General features: G+C 48.8%; 1 protein-coding gene across 39 annotated transcripts in view; it reads right to left on the bottom strand.

Annotated features, from left to right (window-relative positions):
* EHMT1 (euchromatic histone lysine methyltransferase 1) overlaps nt 1-21,060 on the bottom strand; it is a 121,259-nt gene that overhangs the window by 39,172 nt on the left and 61,027 nt on the right. For 24 of the 39 annotated variants that reach the window (XM_085593761.1, XM_085593763.1, XM_085593766.1 and 21 more), the window contains 6 exons: nt 13,632-14,179; nt 11,109-11,150; nt 4,688-4,865; nt 3,222-3,358; nt 2,252-2,440; nt 1,515-1,595 (listed from right to left, as the gene is read on the bottom strand). In XM_085593761.1, the coding sequence (XP_085449887.1) occupies nt 1,515-1,595; nt 2,252-2,440; nt 3,222-3,358; nt 4,688-4,865; nt 11,109-11,150; nt 13,632-14,179 (1,175 nt within the window). Of the gene's footprint in view, nt 1-1,514; nt 1,596-2,251; nt 2,441-3,221; nt 3,359-4,687; nt 4,866-11,108; nt 11,151-13,631; nt 14,180-14,488; nt 20,975-21,060 lie in introns of those variants that run through there. The other 15 variants (XM_085593762.1, XM_085593765.1, XM_077787827.2 and 12 more) reach the window with 2 other exon arrangements.

Here is a 21,060-nt window from a genome sequence, read left to right as displayed (position 1 = left end):
TGAACTCCAGAGCAGCAGAGCAGCCCCCTCCCTGAGCCAGGAACAGGGCAGCACAGACCAATCATGCAGCAAATACTCAGCCACATGTATGAATCTCAACAGACTTTGGGTTTTGGTTTAAAAAAAATTCAGTTGTCTGGGGTGGGGTTTCAAAGTCAACATCAGAACAGGAATCAGGCACCTCAACCCTACCAGGGTTTAATATATCAATCATAAAATTCATGTTCAGACTGAAACTCCCAGCTCCTGATGCTTATCCAGCTGTCAGCAAAGCCTTAGAAAAACCTCCAGGTACCACCACCAGCAGCTCGATCAGGCCCCACCTCCACAGCAGCTGTGCCAGGCTCTGCTGTCCCAGTGAGGGAACACATGGAGCCAAGTCCTGGCTCTCCAGGGTGTCTGGGCTGTCCCAAAATCCCTGAGTGTGGGCTCAGCACGTGGCTTTACCCCAACTGCATCACTCTGCTCGTGGGAGAGAGCTTTGTGTGTGAGCCAGTCCTGTCTGGGAGCTGAGTGACCCAGCAGAGCTCAAACCTCTGTCCAGGACATGGAGATCCCACCTGGGAGTTTGGATGTGAGTTCCAGCCCAAGTCTTGGTCTGGGCTAACACAACAGACTGGCCTGAGCCACCCAAAATATAGCCAGGCTGCACACCCCTGCTCCTCCTGGGCTGCTGCAGTGTCACAGCACAGGGAACGAGACCCTAAAGAGCTTCAGGGATTCTCTTGATGTGTTTTTTGAGCATGATTCTACCTTCAGCTCAAAACATCAAGGATTTTCTCAAGGTGACTGAAGAGTTGGGTGCCTGAAATGCTGGCTCCTCAACTTGAGAGGCTGTGGAAGGACAGTTTTTAAGGAAAAGGGAAGGAAGCAGACAGAGACATTCAACAAACAATCTAAATTAAAAAAATCATCAGATTCTCTTCACCAACCATCTAAAAATAAAAAGAAGAAATCCCCAGCAGCTGCTGAAAGTCTTGACCTGGTGCTTTACAACCAAGGTCCCAGGGAGAGGAGGGTGTCTGTCTGTCTGTCTGAGTGCTGTTTGTCTCTCTGGTAAGAGCTGCTCACCAGGAATAGTGAATTTAGGCTGTGGGCTGGGCCAGTGGATCTGGAAACAACCCCACCCCAGCAGAACTTCGGGCTGGTGAGAAAGCTCTGCTGGCTCCTACCAGGTGCCAACTGTGCATCTGAGGAACTCAGGCACCCTTAAACACCTCTGCTAACATTCAAATGATTAAAAGCAGTCAACACCTTATTGAAAACAACAAAAGCTCATTAGTTAGCATCAGAAAGTAATTAATTGTGCCACGGATCAGGGTTAAGCACCTTGTGGAAAACAATACTCCGTGTGTGGGCGGTTTCAGAGCATGAGTTTTGTCAAGGAGACTTGAAACTGCAGGGCTTTGGCTTTGCTCCCTCTCTCTCTCTCTCTTTCTGGCAGCAGTGCAAAGGGGGGAAAATTATTATCAACAGGCCACGGGCTGAAAAACACATTTAGCAGCCCAGCTTACCAAGTCAGACTCGTCTCCATCCTCCTCCTCCTCCCCTGATTCTACTGACTCTTGCTCTTCCTCAGACTCGCCATCATCGATCTGCAGCCACCATTTGCCCAAGAACAGAATGGGTCAGTCAGGTCGGGTCTCCCAGAAGAGAGCATCCCCCTCCACCCTGGTGATCCCAGCAGAGCACCCCCACCATCCTGCTGTGCCCCACAAACATCAGAGCAACCCAACCCCAGCCCCAGCCTGCACATGCACTGAGCTCAATGAATTCCAATCACATCATGGAACACCCAAGGGGATGGTAGACAGAGAAAAAGAAAATTCAACTCCAGAATAAAGTCTTCCAACTAAATTTCAACTTCTTTGATAATCCCAAACCAGCCTCATGCCTGTATTGCATATCAAAATTTGGGGGAAAAAAACCCAATTAGATTATTTTAGTGCTTTTCCAAGCAAGATTGGGAAGATGTCTCCTATTGGTTCAGGGAATCCCAGAACTACAAGTGGTGGGGGTACTGCAGAGTGGATCCCAGAACTGTGTAGGGCTGGAACTGGGTGGGGAGATGGGGAGACCCTCACAGGTGCAATGGGAAGCAGGAAATGGTCACAAACAGCCTCTCTACCATTGCTGATCCTTCTGTCATCTTGCAGGTGAAAAAACCCCTAGAAATTGCTTCAATCCATGCCCCTCCTATCCCTGACACCCCATCCTGCTCCTCAGGCCCTGCTCAGGGCACAGGCATCACCTTCCTGGCGTTGTCTGCGTCCGACGCGCTGTCCTTGGAGGTCCTGTTGTCATCCACAGGGAACATGGCTGCCTGATCTGCTCCATGATCATCTTCCTCTTCCAACTCATCCGAGTCCTCCTCCTCAGAGTCCACATCTATGCTTTCCCCGTTCACGTGGGGGCTGCCATCCCCCAGGTCCTTGTCACTCTGGATGTCGCCCAAGCACACGAGACACAAAGACAACATCAATTCCTGGGACAGAGCAGCTGGATCCATCCCAGATTCTCCTCTGTGCTTGGAGCTCTAAAGCTTGGTTCTGTGTCCCTCCAGAGCTCCTGCCATGTGTCACCTCACCCTGCTGGACCTGGGGACCACAAGGAGTCATTCCAGACTCACATGGTTGCATGGGGTGTTAGGGGAGAGCCCCATTCCAGCACGGAGGGGCAGCTCCACCAGGGATGCAGGAAGGTTTCTAGGGAATGAAAAGGGAAGTTACATCACACTGGGATTTTCATATCACTCCTTGAAATCCTAGCACTGTTCTCCTTGAATTCTAAGACCAAAACTGCAGGACACAGGTCACAGCAAAAGCAGAATTTCATCAGGAGTGAATCCATGTCTAAACTTTTATAAATAACCAAGTGTTTTTCTGTACAGCCTCAGGCAGCAACACGAGACCTTGAGGACCAAGCCAAAAAGGGGCATGCTTGAAATCTCTCCAGTTGCCCAGGATTCACAGGACAGAAGGGGAACATTCATTGGGAAAAGTTTGTTGAGGAGCTGGTACCTGAACAGCCTCTCTGGATTCCCAAAGCAGCAAGGCTGCTCTGGGCAGGAAGCTGCTGCCAGAAGGAAGAGGAGACTCAGAAGGGAAGATGCTGATCCCAACAAGCCAGCACATCCCTGCACCTCCACAGGGTTTGGTGTCCAAAAACAGGGACATGTAAGTGACAACAAACACATGCAGTGGGCTCACTGCTGCCCTTACCTTGGCACCCACAGAGGAATGAGTTATGCTCTTAAACATCTCTATCATTGTTCTCTGTTTTAACACTTTGGTCTTTTTCTTGGGAACCAGGCTATAGGTTCCCATTCTCCGTTTTTTCTTCCGAGATACTGCAGCAGCTGGAAAAGAGAAGCAGAAGGAACCCAAAGTTTGCTCAGGAATGAAAGGAAGAGATAGAGAGTAGGGGCTACACTGGAGAGGGATTTTGGACAAAGGCCTGGTGTGACAGGACCCAGGGAATGGCTCCCACTGCCAGAGGGCAGGGATGGATGGGATATTGGGAATTGGGAATTGTTCCCTGGGAGGGTGGGCAGGCCCTGGCACAGGTGCCCAGAGCAGCTGTGGCTGCCCCTGGATCGCCTGGCAGTGCCCAAGGCCAGGTTGGACACTGGGGCTGGAGCAGCCTGGGACAGTGGGAGGTGTCCCTGCCATGGCAGGGGTGGCATGGATGGGGCTTTAAGGTCCCTTCAACCCAAACCTTCTGTGATTCTATGAAATCACACCTGGGAAAACTTCCCACTCCAACAGATTATTTACCAGTCAAGCAGAAGACAACACACGGATGTGCAGACACACAGACAGCTTCCTGCCAGAGCTGCAGAGCTGCCCAAACTCTGAGTGCCCTCTGCACACTCCTGCCTCTCCATCAGCACACACAGCATCAAATCCTTAAATTATCCTGCATTTGGCAGTGCTGCTGATGTTGTAGGAGGCTGAATGGAATCCAATTGCTCAAACTGAGACTGCAAGGCCAACAATACCAACTGACAATGGAAGCAATCTGACAATAACTGGAGAACACACAGGAAAAGACACCTTACAGAAAGAGCTGCTTGCCATTTAACCTCATTTCACACCTACTATGGAAATCTGTTTGATGCCTTTCACTCCTGTGATTGGGTTTTAATTTGTTAAGTCTCCCTCTTGGCCTTCTAATCAAACCAGACATCGCAGCTCCCTGCCTGCTGCTGACTTAGGTGACTGCACAGCAGAAGGATGCTCTGTGCAGGCTCTTTTAGAAACAGCCAGCTTCAGCACCACTGTTACTGTTTTCACTTGCACAGCCCATTCCTTGGAAGCATTTTTTCATCTTCCATGGTAAGGAAATTTCACCAGAATTTATCAAGAGACAGCTAAAAAATTCTGTGAACCCAATTAATTTTATTTATAAGGTTGCAATTCTTGGTAAGCAGCTGCGGAGATATTCAAAGCCCTACAGAACTGATAGAAACCTCTTCAGAACATCCAAGAGGAAAAAAGGATCAATGTGTCTCCTCTAAGAAAAGCTTCTAGTAGAAAAAAGGGAAGGGAGTCCTGGAGGAGTGGCAGAAAGGTACTACCAGACTTTTAATCCTTGTTAACCTCCTCATCTCCCTCTCAGCCCCACACACAGGTTTGGGAGGTGAGAGCTGCTCAGGACTCCAACATTCCAGCCCTTTCCTTTTTACCTGTCTGCGACTTGGTGGTGGCCACATAGCTCTGGTTCTGAGGTAGTGACTGGTGAAGGCCCGGGAGAGAGGGCAACGACAACGGCTTCACAAAGTCCAGCATGTTCTCAAACTCCTTCTCCTTGGATTCCTTCTGATCTCTGCTGTCTCTCCCATCTTTGGGGTCTTTACTTACATGCTGGAAAACAAAAGGCAGTTAAATTGAGTTTTTACATCGGATAAGTAATTTTAAAAAATTAGGAAATTAATATAATTCCTTTCTCTCAACCAAAATGCCTTTCATCTGAAGGCAGGACCACCTTCCCAGCAGGAGCACAGAGCCCCTCCTCCAGCACGTCAGGGGGCTTTGCCCAAACACCCCCAGCCTGACTCCCCCAGGGCTGAAGGCTGTGCAGGTGACAGGTGACCTCACAGAGGCAGTGACAAGGAGCAGACCCTGCTCACACAGCTCTGGCTGCCTCTGGAGAAGAGGATCCAACTCAACCACAGCACTTATTCCCTGTCACACCAAGCACGCTCAGCAACACTCCTGCAGAGCTGCTCTAGAGGAGCAGGCAGCAAAGGAAATGGATTTTCCTTTTGGACAGCATTTGGCACCACAGAACCTCAGCAAAGGCTCCCCCTTCCAGCCCAGCACACAACAACCACAGCCAAAGCAGCTCTTTCCTTGACACTGAGGTGCACCCACAGAGAGCTGTCCAGGCTTCCCTTAACCCCCTATTCCCACTCCAGCTGCTGCTATTCCAGGCCCCAGGCAGGCTCCAGGCTCCTACTGCAAACCAAGGGAATTTTGTAGTCGCTCTTGCAGCCCCTCCCAGGCACCACAGCCACTCACACCTGCTCTGACTTGAGCCTGTTCCCAAGACAAAGTCAAATCCTGCACCTCTGCTTATGAAGGAAGGGTTCCTACAGCTCACAGAGAATCATCTAGGTTGGACAAGGCCTTTAAGGTCACCAAGTCCAATCATTAACCCAGCAGTACCAAGTCCACCACTCAGCCATGTCCCTGAGTGCCATTTCTCAGCTTTTGATGTTATTTCAATGTTTTCCTCCTCTAATTTAGGAAACAATCCCCTTCCTGTGTGTCTAACTCCATTTTATATACTCTAAAATCCTCAGACAGAGAGGTCCAGACTGGGTTTGTGTTTCCTTTTCCCATCTGTGTTTATTCTTTAAACAGCCATGGCTTGGTTTGATGGTGCTTTTATTCCTGTGCCTTTTGTGTCAAGTGTGGCAAAGGGAAGCCAAGGTCAGGGCAAGGCCCCTTAGTCCAGTTCACTGAAAGATTTTCCTGTCACAGCCCAGCAAGGAGGTACCTGGTGAGACAAGGAAACACATGGAGGAACATGAAACAAAGTCTCTGCTTGTTCTTCTCTCCCACAGCGCCAGCAGACATTGGGGTGAAAGCTGCCTCTGCTGTGCCATTTTACACTGGATTTGCCCTCTGATTTATCCCAATGCATCCAGCTGTACAGCAGGCAGGTCTGGCAGAGCTGCTCCAGCAAAACATGAGACCAAGCAGCAGAACACAGGGAAAGACTGGGAGAATTTGGATTGCTCAGCCTGGAAAAGAGAAGGCTCTGGGGAGACCCCATAGTGGCCTTCCAGTACCTGAAGGAGCTACAAGAAAGAGAGAAACTCTTCACAAGGGCACAGAGTGCCAGAACAAGGGGGAATGGCTTCACACTGAAAAAGAGTGATGGGCTTAGATGGGATATTGGGAATTAGGAATCCTGGCAGGGTGGCAGGCCCTGGCACAGGGTGCCCAGAGCAGCTGTGGCTGCCCCTGGATCCCTGGCAGCGCCCAAGGCCAGGCTGGACAGGGCTGGAGCAGCCTGGGACAGTGGCAGGGGTGGCACTGGATGATCTTTAAGGCCCCTTCCAGCCCAAAGCATTCCATGACTCTAAGGTTTAAGTGCTGCTCTACTTGAAGGAGAGCTCTTCTTTACAGGACTTGTGAAGCAACAGCTGAAAAACCCAAACAGAAAGAGGAATGCAGGCGGAAGCAAGGCTGGAATAAAAAGCAGGAAGCAATAAAAGCACTCAGGTTCAGACAGGCAGCCCAGCCACTGCTCTCCAGCAATGTGACCTTGGGAACAAACAGGGAAGAGGCTGATTCCCCTAATTAGGCTGTGCCACGTGTGTGGTGCTGGCAGAGCCAGCCCCAGCAAAGCCCTAATGATAATCAGAAATGACCCACAGCAAAAGGCCATCAAAGTGCCAATGATTCCTGCATCAAGCCCATAACTTATGGCTCAATTGCCACAGCTTTTCTAAAAGGGCAGCAAGTCTTGGATTAACGATTTCAAAGACGACAAATCCACCACAGCCTTTGATATGTTGTTCCAATGCTTAATTGCTCTCACTGTCAAATAATTAAATGCATTATGTTTTTGCAACTAAATTAAAAAGCCCTGTCTCATCAGAACCTCTCACTCCCAGGAGATACTTATGGAGTATGACCAACTTCTTTTTTTCTTTTTTAAACTTTTTCTTCAATAATTTTAATAGAATGAGCAAATGAAGTGGTCATAGGATCATATTCTGGATCACTCCCGAGTCTGCTCCCAGTTGTTCTACCCCTTAAAAATGCACGTCAGGAGTGCAGGACACAGTATGCCAAGAATAGTCTCAACAATACTATTTATACCTCTTAAAAGTCCTGAGTTTATAGATCTAAAGGTTAACAGTAACTCTTGGCTACACAATTATTCTGAGAATTCCCAAGTCCCCTGATATATCCAATGCTTTCCAATTCTAACTTAAAATTAGGAAAATGAGCTTGGGACAGGCAGGTCTGGCACAAGTGTAAACAAAGGCTGCATTTTGTGTCCTTTAAGTGCAGTTTTTTTCAGCTGGTCTCTGATAAAAGGTGTTGTCACTCCCAAACACCAGGAATTCACACTTGGGTCATGCCAGGCTGTGTGGAAGAATACAATCCAATTTTTAAATCTAAAAGTATTATGCTATTAGCTTGGGGTTTGTCTCAGTCTCTATAATTACAACACAGAAATAAATTCAAAATCTTCAACAGGCTGCATGACAACAGCTAAATGTGACTTTTTCATGGCAATTCTGCTAAAATTTTTTTTAAATAAAATTAAGTCTCGTGCTATAAAGATTTACTTGGAGGCATATGCAGCAATGGTAAAAAACAAGAATTCCCAGAAAGGGGTGAAGAGATTTCTTGTGTTTATAAAACGATTACATCTAAGGATTGTAATAAAAAGGATCAGCAAAAAAATTTTAAGTCAGTTTTCTCACCACCTTTCCTGGTTCTCAGCTACATAAAACATCTTTGCTATTAAACAGGTTTTGTCCACAGTTTGAGAGAAGTACTGAGAGCAGAATGCCATGCAAAGGAAACTCCAGGATGCAGTTTGAGCTCCCTGTGGCCACATGTTATGGGCCACTGGAGGCCAAGAAAGGACTGCAAATGAGAGAGAAAAAGGAACTGCAACACCAACATTTTCCTTCTTGCAGCTTCTCAGGTGCTATCAGCTCATCCTATGCAAAAGACTGGAAAGTCACAACTTCATGTAGGGAATAGTGAAGAAGGTGGGCAGATATTCCAACATTTCTAGTAATGGCTATGCCTGGAAACAGCAAAAATGGGACCACAACTATGTCTAACCCCACTGTGAGAAATACAGCCAAGAAAACTGCTTAGACTGGGGCAAGAACATGATATTTGATGTGTTTACAAAAATTAAAACTCAAGTGCTGTCTACATCTTAATGTCATCGACCACATTTCTATAATTGGCACAGAAGTCCCCCACAGCAGCAGGGAGAAGTTATTAAAATGGCAAAAGACAGAATATCCTCAGTTATTTTGGATTTTTCCCTGAAAGCAAAACTACAGAACAAACTAACAGACCCTTGTGTTGGCTGTATAAACTCCACATGACATTTTTCCCACTGCCCAGCATTTAAAGGGTTTTTCCATCACTAAAACCAGCAAGCTGGGAGAGAAACCAGAGTGTTGGTGGAAGGACACAGGCACAGGTCCTGCCTGGGAGCAGGGCAGCTCTAAGAGCTCTGCAGAAGGGCTCTTGATGCCTGAAACCACCTCAGGCTTGGATTATGGGCTCTCTTAGTTATCTGCTGGGCAGGACTTTCATCTCCAGCACACAAGGAGCTGCAAACCAGAGCCAGCTGGGCAGGAGGGGTGAGCTGAGAGCACTGCCACAGGGCAGCTGCCAGGGAGCAGCTCTGCCTCTCCATCCACCAGGAGCAGGGTCAGGAGGTTCGTACCAAGGTGCTGCCTTTGAAAAGCACAAAGCAGCAGCTCCCAGGGGCATCTGCCTCTAACAACTGGTGAGTGGTAGTTAAGCAAGAAATGTCAGTCTGTTATAAAAAATTGATCACAAGCAGATGATAGTGTCTGTAGGAGCTGTGGTGGTGCTGCTCTGCCTTTTCTCTGCTGCTGCAGGATTGTGGTTTTCACTGCTGAATTTCAGGAGCCTAATCAAGCCTCAGCTTGGAGCAACAAACCTGCAAGGCTTGGTCTTAGTCTAGACCAGACCAGCTGCATGGCTGAGCCACCTTTCAACTGCTGATTAATATGTGCCCAGTAGAGGGGGGATTCCACAGTGGCTTGATTGCAATTGCACTGATGTGAATGCAGTCACATATCTACATAAAACTGTGATTTAGGCAGCCAGGTAGACTGAGCTGAACTGTAGATGTGGCCCCAAACCTGCACTAATCGTGTTTCTGAAGCAGAGCACTCAGGGTGTGGATCTCATCCCTGTCCCCTCCTGCACCAAACTGCCCCAAGGCAAGGGAGCATCACACATCAGTCAAAACGAAAGAGGGGAGCCCAGAGCAGATGTGCCACCAGGGCTCCTGACTTTAACCAACCCCTCTGCTGGGGCCAGGGCTGTTATTTCTGTGGGCTGTGGTCAGAGCTGGGGCAGCACCTCCAGCCAGCACAGCCGCCTCCAGCACCAGCAGTTAAATATCAGGTTAAATGTACTGCACGACAGCCTTCACTCTCACTTCCCTCTGCAGCAACCCAAAGGCAGCACTGTCACTCCTGAAGGAGATTTCCCACCAGGGAAGATGGGGCAGGGTGTGGAGGGGCCCGTGAGGAGCAGCTGAGGGCACTGGGATGGTTCAGCTGGGGCAGGCTGAGGGCAGAGCTCCCCGGGGCTGCAGCTCCTCCCTGGGGCAGCTCCAGCTCTGCCCTGGGACAGGGACAGGAGCCAGGGCACGGCTGGAGCTGGGCCAGGGCAGCTCAGGCTGGAGAGCAGGAAAGGTTCTTCCCCCAGAGGTGCTGGCACTGCCCAGGCTGCCCAGGGAATGGGCACGGCCCCGAGGCTGCCAGAGCTCCAGGAGCCTTTGGCCAGCGCTGCCAGGGATGCCCAGGTGGGATTTTGGGGGGTCTGGGCAGGGACAGGGCTGGACTGGGTGATCTTGGTCAGTCCCTCCAGCTCAGGATATTCTGTGATTCCATATTTAACTCTGCCCAAGTTCACACACACAGACTTCACTTTCAGCCCAGTGGAGCACACCTCCTGGATGGACATTCTAAGGCCTCCCCAAGGACACAATATCCCCATTACCATCACCCCCATCAGGCCCTGCCCCTTTGCTTATGTTTCCTGCACATGGGAGGGTCAGAGCTTGCTGAGCTATCCCAGACCCCTGCAATACCCTGGCTGCCACCTGCATGGCCCCAAGAGATGGCCACAGGCTGTTCCCTAAGCCAGAGGCTCCTGCAGAGCAGCCCCAGCCCAGGCCAGCACAGCAGCACCACAAAGGAGGCAGTTTAAAAGCTCTGGGATCAGGTATTTAATGGCAATGCTACTTAAGGGAATAGTTTAATGAAATTGGTAGAAAGACCAACATAAGGAAAGCATCTCCTGCTCCAAGCTCTTCCTCCCTGCCCACATTGCCTCCCCCACTTAAACTGGCACCTGGCATTTTGGGGACACACTGTGAATCAGGCCAAAACACTCATTTAAAGGATTTTTGCACTATTTCCTGACCCAGTCCTCTGCACAGCAGAAAAAAATACCACCAAAGACACACACCCCAAACTCCAGCCTTGTGGTCACCAAGGAAAGGAAACACAACTTGGGACTTCCAATTCATCCATCTGCTCCTCCTGTCTCCAAAGGTAACTCTGGGATGCTCTCACTACCTTTACCATGTTGTAAAGGTATCCTTATGTTTTACTGAAGTTAAGCTCAGCACAGGACACACATACAGACACACACTTGCCTTTCAGTCTGCTGCCTGGCCCTGGAAACTTTCAGGTTCTTAACAGGGCTGTAAAATGGATTAGGAGTGAAAGAAAGTTTCTTCCAAAAGGGCAGTGCTTGTGTTACTGCTCTATTCAGAAGGGGAGCAGGAATGATGCTCTCTGTTCAAAAATCACCTTAACATGCGACAACATCAATTAAAATTGTCACCTGTTTCAGATTCAGCTTCGATCCCAATTCAGGAAGCAACTCCTAAACAGAGAAAAAGCTGGTTAAATTGGTGAGAAAAGTCTCTTCTTCCTTTCAGAGACCAATTCACATGTGCAGGAAAAGGTTACCACGGTCCCCTGACAGCTATTGGATTACAGAAAACAATTTTTTGGCCCCAGTGGGTTTCTGCAGGAGCCAGGGGGAACAAATGTTCACACTTTGCAGGCAGCAAAATACCTTTTTCCCCTCCTCCTCCCAAGCAGAACAGTTCTGCAAGAATAGTTTCACCAAGAAAACAACAATGCCCTAAAAAATATTAGCCAAGCAAACTACTGTGTCCTGTAATATCAGTTCCTGGGTGATTTCCACAATTTATTTCCTGGGATACAGCACCTGATTTCATGGAGGCTTTGAAGGGGAAAAAGTGTGAAGGTTGGTACAGGAAAAGCTCCTGAGCTGAGGAGCCTCCTCTAAGCAACTCAACAAAGAAATAATTGGGACAGAAAAATGACAGCTAGCAAGGACTCTGCTGCTCCAAAGAAAATAGCATGTAAATTCCAGAGACAATGGGGGAAAATGAGATAGTAATTATCAGGAAGGCTGAACACACAGATGTTTTATTGTCTTGTAGAACTGAGATCAAATCTTGGGTTCCCATTCAGCTGCAGAGGCTTGAGCAGAGAACATGGGAACAGCCTCTCCTCACCACCCTTCCTGGGAACGTTGCTTCTCTCCCTATTTTAAGCCCAAGGCAAATGCCCAGAGGAGCTGAGGACAGTCTATGTACTTTCTAGAGCAGCCCAACAAGTGCAGGCTTTGCTTTTTTGAAGCTGCTTTTGTGGTGTGAGCAGCCCCATCCCAGTGAGCTGTGTCCCAGCACTCCCAAACACCACACGCCACTTCCCAGAGACAAACCTCGAAGCCCAAGGGGTTGAATACAAATATTCTTCTGATGTATCATAAAATATGAATGAGGGAAGCACTCCCTCCCCACCTAGCAGCCGCCTTTTAGGAGGGAATTGCCTCCTTCAATTGCTCAGCCCCACGGGATCTCTCTCTGATAAATTCCATTAGGGTCTGGGGGTTTGCCTGGCCTAATTCCAGTGCAGAACTGGGGGCTGGAGGCAGTTTGGGCTGCCAAGCTTTCTCTGGGTAAGAGACACCCTGATGGGAGATTGATGGCAGCTGGGCTTCCCTGTGCAAGCCAGGAAACACAGCTGGGGTGAGAGCAGAGAATTCAAACACAGCCAGGGCAAGGCAGAGGGGAAATGAGTGGTTAGGGGGGCTGGCTGGAAATCCTGGCAGGCAGCTGTGGCTTCTGCCCCTCTCCCCAGCCTGGTGCCCACAGTCTGTGATCCTGCTGTGCTCTCTGCACTCCCAGCTGCTTCCCGAGGCACAGGTGGTGCTGCAGCCACGGGACCTTCCCCCATGTGGGCCTTGCTGAGGTGCCACCCTCTCTTTTCCCTTTTTTCTCTCTCTTTCCCTGCTCCAGACCACAGGGACTCCCAGCTTCGAGCCCTTCACCCCTCACCACTGCTATGCTGAAATGAGGGGGACATCTGAGGGTTCCTGTGGATCTGCTGGATCACAGCACCAATGCATTGCACTGACCTTGACAAGGCTGCAGCAGCTTCCATGCATTTCTGGGAACCCTTCCCTTGACCTAAAGGCCAGTGTCCCTCCACCCTCGGACACACAATGAGAGGATACAGCTCACTGTAGTCATATAAAGCATCACAGGAATGAAAACCAGCTGCTTACAGTGGAGATCTGCCTGTTGCAGGATCTATTCCCTACCTCTGCCAAAGAACCAAAAAATAACCAAACTTTTCCCATGACAAGGAAAAGCCCATTTCTGCCCTCCCCACTACGACATGAATGCACCAAATGACATCTCGTTATGCCTCCAAAAAAAAAGCAGGGCTCTGTTCTATTAAGTGATGGTAAACCCACCCTAAGGATTCTGGAGACAACATTTCCCAATGACATGGAGTGAAAATATCATCTGTTTTAGCCCTGTAATGATTCTCACAGCAATGCAATCAAGCTGCCTCACAAATCAGCAGCTCCTTGACAGCTTCTGAGCTTAGGAGGAGCCTCAACTTTACATGCTATGCTTAATTTCCTTTGGGTTGACCTTAGGAGAAATTTAATTTGTTTCACAAGCAGCTCTGGTTGTCAGCAGAGGCTGATGAGCAATAGAGCCATGAGAGAAAGGCCATTTAGTGTCTCACACAGATCTGTTGGAGGAGCCAATTGATCAATTATATATTTAGAAACACACTGAGGACGAGAGCTGATGGTGGCCATGTGACCAACTATTTTAACACCTCTGTCCGTAGGAAGAGAAAAAAATAAAAATAAACACACACACACATATATATATTAAAAAAGAAAAAATAATAAAAACACCAATCCACTCAGCAGGCAAGCTCTAAACACCACGTGTTGCCATGCAGCCAGGTATCCCTCAGACCCCCAGAGCAAGCCCAGCAGCAGCTCCGTGCTGGGCAGGTACATTACCAGGCTGGGGGTGGGCTTAGGCATTGTCTTCCGTGCTCGGTGGACCTTGACTTCAGCGTTAGCAGCAGGGGCTTTTTTAGCATCCGTGTCCTTACTGCCCTCCCCGAGCTTGCTTGGCATGGTGGCTTGGAGCTGGGCAAAGGACCCCACAGTCCTGCCTTTGCCTGCTCCTCCTGGCAGGGTTTTTGCAGCATGGCCAGTGAGAGAAGCAAAGCTGGTAGTCCTTAGAGGCTGCTCCTGTGCCATCTGCTTGGTTAGGATATATCCATTGCTCCCTGTGACAGAAGTCTGTGTGAAGTCATTTGCTTTCAGATGGTTTTGCTTCCCAGGCTCGCTGTCCGAAATGCCATTTTCTGCTATCCTATTTAATTTAGTAGTAGAGTCCTGCTGGCTCACTTTTGTGTTGTCCTGAGTGTTTTTCGCTGGGTTTGGGTGGGCCCCACCCTCGCTGTGCTCACAGGAACCATTGGTTTCACCATCTACTGCCATTTTTGGTTCCCCCACTTGCTTTTCTGTAGCGCTTTCATCTGCAGCCATGGCATTAAACCCTGGAGGGAGAGGAAGAGAGGAGAAAAGGGTCACAAGTGGTGTTGAAACTCCCAAGGTGTACTCCAAGTGCAGCTACTCACAGTGTAAGAGCAACCCTCTCCTCCAGCCTGGTGTAAATTACAGAATCCCAGAATATTTAGGGTTGGGAAAGGCCTCTAAGATCATCCAACCATGGATCAACCACCACCACATCAACTAAAGCACAGCACTGGGTGTCAGGTTGCTCCCTCACCCACCTGCCCGGCCCTCCTGGATCCTCACACGGTGACATCTGGGGTGGGTGGCCCAGGTGACAGCAGTGCACTTACCCCCACTAGTCCCAGCTGCAGATGTGGCCATTTATTCCCAAAAATGGACTTTTCAAGGTAAATATTATCTCTGGCTTTTCCAATAACTGCATTTATTGCACCATATGTCAACACCTCAACTGGCAAACAAAACTCTGCCCCATCTTGCATCCGGATCCCTGGCAAAGCCCTTCCCAAAGCAAGTCTGACATGGAAAAGCTTTGCTGGTAGGGCTGTCCCAGTGAGCTTTTATGGCCTACACACAGCCCAGCAGCCCAGTGTCCACATCAGGGCTCTGCTGCTGCAGAGAACATCACAAGGAATAACTCCCTGGCTATCCCAGCTCTCCTGGGAATGTTCTTCAGTGGGAATTGTTTCTTTCAGCACGACAAGTCACAACAGGACCAGGATTCATGGTGTCATTTCAGAGGTAACAGCAGGAGTAAACACAGGAGTGAAGTGTAGTAAATGCATTTTTACCTAAAATAATTCTATGATTCAAATGCAGCAAGGTCTTTGCAGCCTGAAAAAGCTCACGCGCAGCAATGCCTATATAAAACATTCCTTTTCCTCCCCTTCCAAACATTTCCCTGCTCCTCCATCAATGACTTTGTCCCATCAAAGATTTCAAATCCAAGCTGAAAAATCCGACTATGAATGTCACGTACTTGCAGAAAAACTTTCTGACATGACAACCCAGCAGCTCCCCAGGCAGCCAGGAGTGATAACAATTCACTGGCAGCTCAGTGCAATGATTACATCAACCTGCTGTTAGGGATTCCTTGGCTTGTTTTCCCTCCAGAGAGCAGACAGTTATGAAAAGCAACACGAGAAGTACAGGGAGAGCTCTGTCAGAGCAGGGGGGATTGATTCAAACCAGCTCCCATCAAAGCAATTTTCACCTACAGGATCCAAAGGGGCTGGAGTCACACTGGAGGAACAGCCAGACCGCTGGGTACCAGCATCTCATTTCACACTGCCCTCGGAGCACAAACGGGCAAGGAGAACAACATTCTGAACAACATTCTGAACAACATTCTGAATCCCAGAATCAAGGCTGGAAAAAACTCCCAAGACCATCGAGTTCAACCTGTGACCAATCCCCACCTCGTCACCCAGCCCAGAGCACTGAGTGCCACCTCCAGGTGTTCCTTGGACACCTCCAGGGATGGAAACTCCAAACTGCCTTGAGCAGTTCCTTCCAATGAAGAAATTCCTCCTGATATCCACCCCGAGTCCTCCCTGAGCCCGTTCCCTCTCCTCCTGTCCCTGTTCCTGGAGCAGAGCCCGACCCCCCGGCTGTCCCCTCCTGTCAGGAGCTGTGCAGAGCCACAAGGTCCCCCTGAGCCTCCTTTGCTCCAGGCTGAGCCCCTTCCCAGCTCCCTCAGCTGCCTCTGGGAGACAAATGTCTCTTCTGACCTGGCAGGAATGTGGTGCCAGGCTGGCTCATGAAGGACCACCAGGACCCTGGGGTGACAAGTCCAGTGTGCCTGGACCAGCTCCAAGCACAGGCAGCTCCCTTCAAAGGCCAGCAGGGAGGAGACCCAGCACCACCCAGCTCACCAGAACAGCTCTTCCCAAAACCCACCCAAATTCTCTTTTCATTTCCATTGGGAAAAAAAAAATATCTCCCCCTTTTTCTACCCTTTTAAAATGCATTTTTTAGTCCATCTTAATCATGGAATCACAGAATATCCTGAGCTGGAGAAGACTACCAGGATCATCCAGTTCAACTCCTGGCCCTGCCCAGACACCCCAACAACCCCACACTCCTGAAGCTCTGGCAGCCTTGGGGCCGTGCCCATTCCCTGGGGAGCCTGGGCAGTGCCAGCACCTCTGGGGAAAGAACCTTCCCTGGTATTTAATAACTCCTTCCCACTGCATTGTTCTGAAAGATTTGGGTACAATTCCTGCCCAAACAGCATTGGCAGCTCTAGATTCTAAAAGTGATGCATTCCAGTATCTCAAAGAACCTTATTTTTCCCTAAACTTCCTGGGTTTTGGTGCCCATCTGAGATTTAAAGATGTTTCCAGCAAACTGAAAGCCTTCTCAGGCCTGGTCAGTACATGTGAAGCATCCAATCCAACCCCTGGCTGGACACAGGGTCAGTGCTGGACTCACACCAGGCTCTGCCCAGGGGTGTCTCAAAGACCTCCTGGAGCATCTGACCCCTCCAGCCTCAGACTACCCATCAATTAAGAAGGGGACAGTTCCTCTGATGCCCCTGATTTCCAGCTGAAAGCCACAAATGTTGGACACAAAGAATGTCTGCTGATGTACTGGAAAGTCCCTCCAAACCCTGAGTCGTCACTCTGCCCTGGGAATGAGCTCTGGCCATTTTTCCTGATGAGACACTGCACTAAGAGATCCATTCCCCCTAATTCCAGGCAGCCCAGCCTGGGATTGCCTCCCATGTGGGCTCTGCTGGCTCACAGACTCCAGAGAGAGCTCCAGAACATCCAAGAATTGCTCCCCGGTGCAGGAGCACACAGAGACACAAACCTCACCAGCAGGACTGAGGGCTCTCCAAGCAGGATCCAAAGTTATCACCTCCACCTGCTCCCTCTCACACCACCCAGACCTCCCTGGGTACAGAAAGAGGCACAAGGGTTTGTTTTTGATAGCAAAAACTCTGGGAGAAGATAAAGTGCTCCTTTTTTCACTGTTTTATTTAGCCATTTGAAAAGCTGTGGGCAGAGGGAGCCACAGCTATGCCTTTATTCTTTCAATTCTTGTTTCTCTTTCTGCATTCAGGGTCTTTAAAAGGCCATTTAAGCAATTATTGCAGCAAAGTCAGTGCCAGGAAAATAAATGCAAAGCAACAAAAAGTAAGCTCTCTAACCACAGCTGGAAGTTTCTAGACCTCAGCTTTAGGCACCTGGCAATGAAGCCTCCAAGATTTGTTGATGTGTTCTCCCACCACAGCAGTCAAATAACTTCAGTGGCTGACTGTGAGATAAACTGAGTAAGCAAAGGGCAAGAATTGCTCCACCTGCCATGAAAGGAACCAAAACAATGTGAATTAGAGCACTGCCCAAGGGAAAAAGTAACTGCATTACCCCAAAAAGCATCATGGGCTTTATGAAAAATCCATGGAGCTAAAATTAAAATCACACACACACACTTAATTTCCCTTTTTGTGAAATGCAACCTGATTGACTGTGGAAGTGGGACCAGCCTTCCAAACCTTGTGTCATCAGAGGTTTGAAGAAACAGAGATATGGAACTTCACAGCAGAGGCCAAGGACTGAGCAAGAAGAGAAACCATGCTTCCCTCCAGCCTCCAACAAGCCTGAGACACTGCAAGCAGAACCCTCCCTTTCTCTGGGGTAAAACCCCTCCATTCTCCCATTGCCTCTTCTGGCAGCACTAAACAAACCCCTGAACAGTTTGGAATGGCATTGTTCCCTACACACAGAGCTCCTGCACAGCTCTGGGCTCCTGCAAGAGGCTCCAGCCCATCATCCCCATTTCAAACACAAATTGAAGTGCTGCCCATGGAGAAGCAGTTTATGCCAAGAGCTGCATCACAATTTGTATGGCAACTCAAGTGAGCTGGTCAGATTTTCCCAACCAAGACACCTGATCTGGTACCAGGAAAACAGGAATTGCCATCCCAGGCTCACCAAGGGCACCTGCACAGCACTGCTGAATAGGCACAACTCAACATATTTCACACCCTGGCTGAACTCTGGCCTGCAGACAGGGATGGGAACACAAACCAGAGCCAGCAGGAGCCTCCCAGTGACAATACTGAATCAAACAGCCCCCAGAAGCTCTTCAACAGCTCCAGACACCTAAAGAAACACTTCTTCCTGATGTGACCTTTTCATCCCCCCTCTTTCATTCCCCAAAAAAAGCTTCACTGAAAACCTGCTAAAATCCTCGTTTCAAATACACCTCGTGGCAGTGAGTTCTACCCTTGAAAATGCTGTTCAGCAGCTTTTCTACTCCTGTGCTGCAAGTGCAAGGGAATTATAAAACCAAAGTTTTTATTTCTCTAAAACTTTGTGACTTTACAGCATTCATCCCTTCTAAGTAGGTCAAAACAACATTTTCTCCACATTCAGTTTTCTCTCCAACTCACTCACTGCTTTTTAATCTATAACCATCCTTTCTTTAATTAAAAAGAAATAAAAGGTAGGAAGTTCTAGCCTGCATGCATGAAGTGTAACCTTATTAATTAGAAGCATCCCAGTCTTTTCAAAATTCCTTTAGGCATCCCCCATGCCAGATGCAGCAGGAAAAGCTTCTCCCATGGACCCCACCACTGCCTGAATGCCCTTCTGAGCTTGGATTCATTTAAAACCTGGGTGACGTGCCCAAGAGATTTACTGCTGTATTTGAAGTTGATACCAAGTTGGCAAAACTTCAGTAAATACATATTATTTAGGGGCTGGGTACATTTTAGCAACACAAGGAATTTAAGACTCAGGAAGTTGGGCTATCCCTGTGACTCCACGTGGCAAAGAATACCCAATAATAAATGTAAATCCCTGCTCAGATTTAACAACTCCCTGAGAGCACTGCAGAGCTCCCAGCCCTCCCCAGGCTCAGGCAGAAGGGTCAAGCTCAAGTTTTCATCTCAGAACACCACAGTCATTCAAAATGGAATTAAAATTCCCCCAAAGAAAACAGACTCTGATGAAAGTAGGGGAGAAGCTAACTCAGGGTGAGACCACCTCATCTAATTTTAGGTGTCTAAAAGGCAACTCAGACTCCAGGGGTCCCTAAGCCACTGCTGCAACCAATAGAGAGAACCCAGAGCTCAAAAGCAGCACAGGCTGATTTAAACATCTTTGGACAAACTCACCCCTGCCTGGAGGCATGTCTAACCTGCCTGCTACCATGTCTAAGCAGAAACTAGCTGGATTAATTCAGAATTAGAATGATAACTTAAAAAAAAAACCTAAATTAGGCAAAATTAAAGCCACCTCTGCTCTCCCAGCCCAGACATTGGTTCCTCTTCGCTGTCTTTGCCTGCTGGGGTTTCCAGCCCTTTCAGCAGAGCCAGACCTGGCTGCAGTCCTGTCCTGGAGCTTCCCAGAGCTGGTCCAGCCTGCCAAAACTTTCTGTGGGCAGAGGCTGCCTAACAGATGTGTTAGTGTCCCCACCAGCCATCCTGGATACAGCCAGAGGGGACACAGTCACCACAGGAACTTCTCATCTGAGGGAGGCCAGCTATCAACTCAAAACTCAGTGCTACCTGGACAATGCTCTGAAAAAATAAAGGCTTAAATGTATTTTTAAAGTTTGGAGTTCACTGCTCGGTGAAACAAAATCAGAAAAATATGTAAATTAGCCCTTGTACTCCAGGCCAAAGTGCAGCCACCAGGTCTGAGGGAAAAGAGGGTGAAAAAGAAAAGAAACAGAAATAAAAATATATTCTGCAAGAAATGCAATACTATCTTATCTGGAACTTTTCCACATTTTTCTGAGCATCTTGGTGCTGAGGACTGGTGGAGGCAAGACACTCTCTGCCTGTGGGATTTTCCATGCATTTCCAGAGCCCAAGCACAGCCAAGAGGCTTCAGCTGCTGCAAGAGAAATGTTTAATCAAAGACAGGGCTTAAATGAACTTAGCTTAAATGAACTAAGCAAAGACAGAGCTTAAAGGAAAAGCTCAGGATTTGGAACTACAGTCCAAGAAGTGCATACAGCTGTATTTATACACACATACATCTCACAGATGTTCTACCTTAACCATCCTTAAAACACCACAGATCCCACAGCCTTTGATTCAATACCCAACTGTCCTGCTGGATAAAAGTGAGAAAAGCACCTGCTTTTAATCTTTGTGTTACAGCAGTTCCCTCCCCTCTTCCTCCTCTAACTCCAACAAAAAGGAAAACTGCCAAGCAGAGAGAGCCCAGCATGAAGATGTTGGGGCTGAAATCACAGAGATGAGGGAGAGGGGGCAGCTGGAGACCCTGAATCCACTGGGAAGGAAAGCACCCCCTCCATCAATGAAGGCTGGAAACAACCTGAGCAACCTGACCCAGTGATGGCATCACTGCCCATGGCACTGGGTTGGAACTGGATCATCTTTAAGGTCCCTTCCAACCCAAACCAGTCTGGGATTCTGGGACTGAAGACAAAAAGCAGAGCATTTCAAAGGCAAGAAATGCAGACAAATGTGTTTACAGGCAAAAGTTCCTCTCTGGGGTGAGTTATTGATGGTCTCTTCTTGCCCCCAAGCCCTTGTGAAGATGGATTGGTGTCCAGGTACTTCCAGACTCAGATGTCACTCCTCCCTGGAGCACTGTGACCTTGCACACCAAGATGTAAAACAGGAAAAGTAAAAAACAGGAAGCATCAACTTCTGCTGTGGGTGCTCAGCACTGAGGTTACACAGGTTGGGTTACTGGGATTCAGCACCTGGCCAGTGGCTGGGGATGCTGCTGGGGACTCAGAATCACAGGGACTGGAAGGGACCACTGGAGACCACCCAGTCCAAGTCCCTGCCAAGGCAGGGTCACCTGGAACAGGTGACACAGGAACATGTTCAGGTGGGTTTGGGATGTCTCCAGAGAAGGAGACTCCACACCCTCCCCAGGCACCTGATCCAGAGCTCTTTTTCCCTTCCTCATGT

The sequence above is a fragment of the Lonchura striata genome, chromosome 17 (assembly GCF_050655825.1).
Source record: "Lonchura striata isolate lonStrDom1 chromosome 17, ASM5065582v1, whole genome shotgun sequence".
Classification (NCBI taxonomy): domain Eukaryota; kingdom Metazoa; phylum Chordata; class Aves; order Passeriformes; family Estrildidae; genus Lonchura; species Lonchura striata.
The sequence above is the reverse complement of the archived record's forward strand: the minus strand, read 5'-3'. Positions and strand labels throughout refer to the sequence as shown.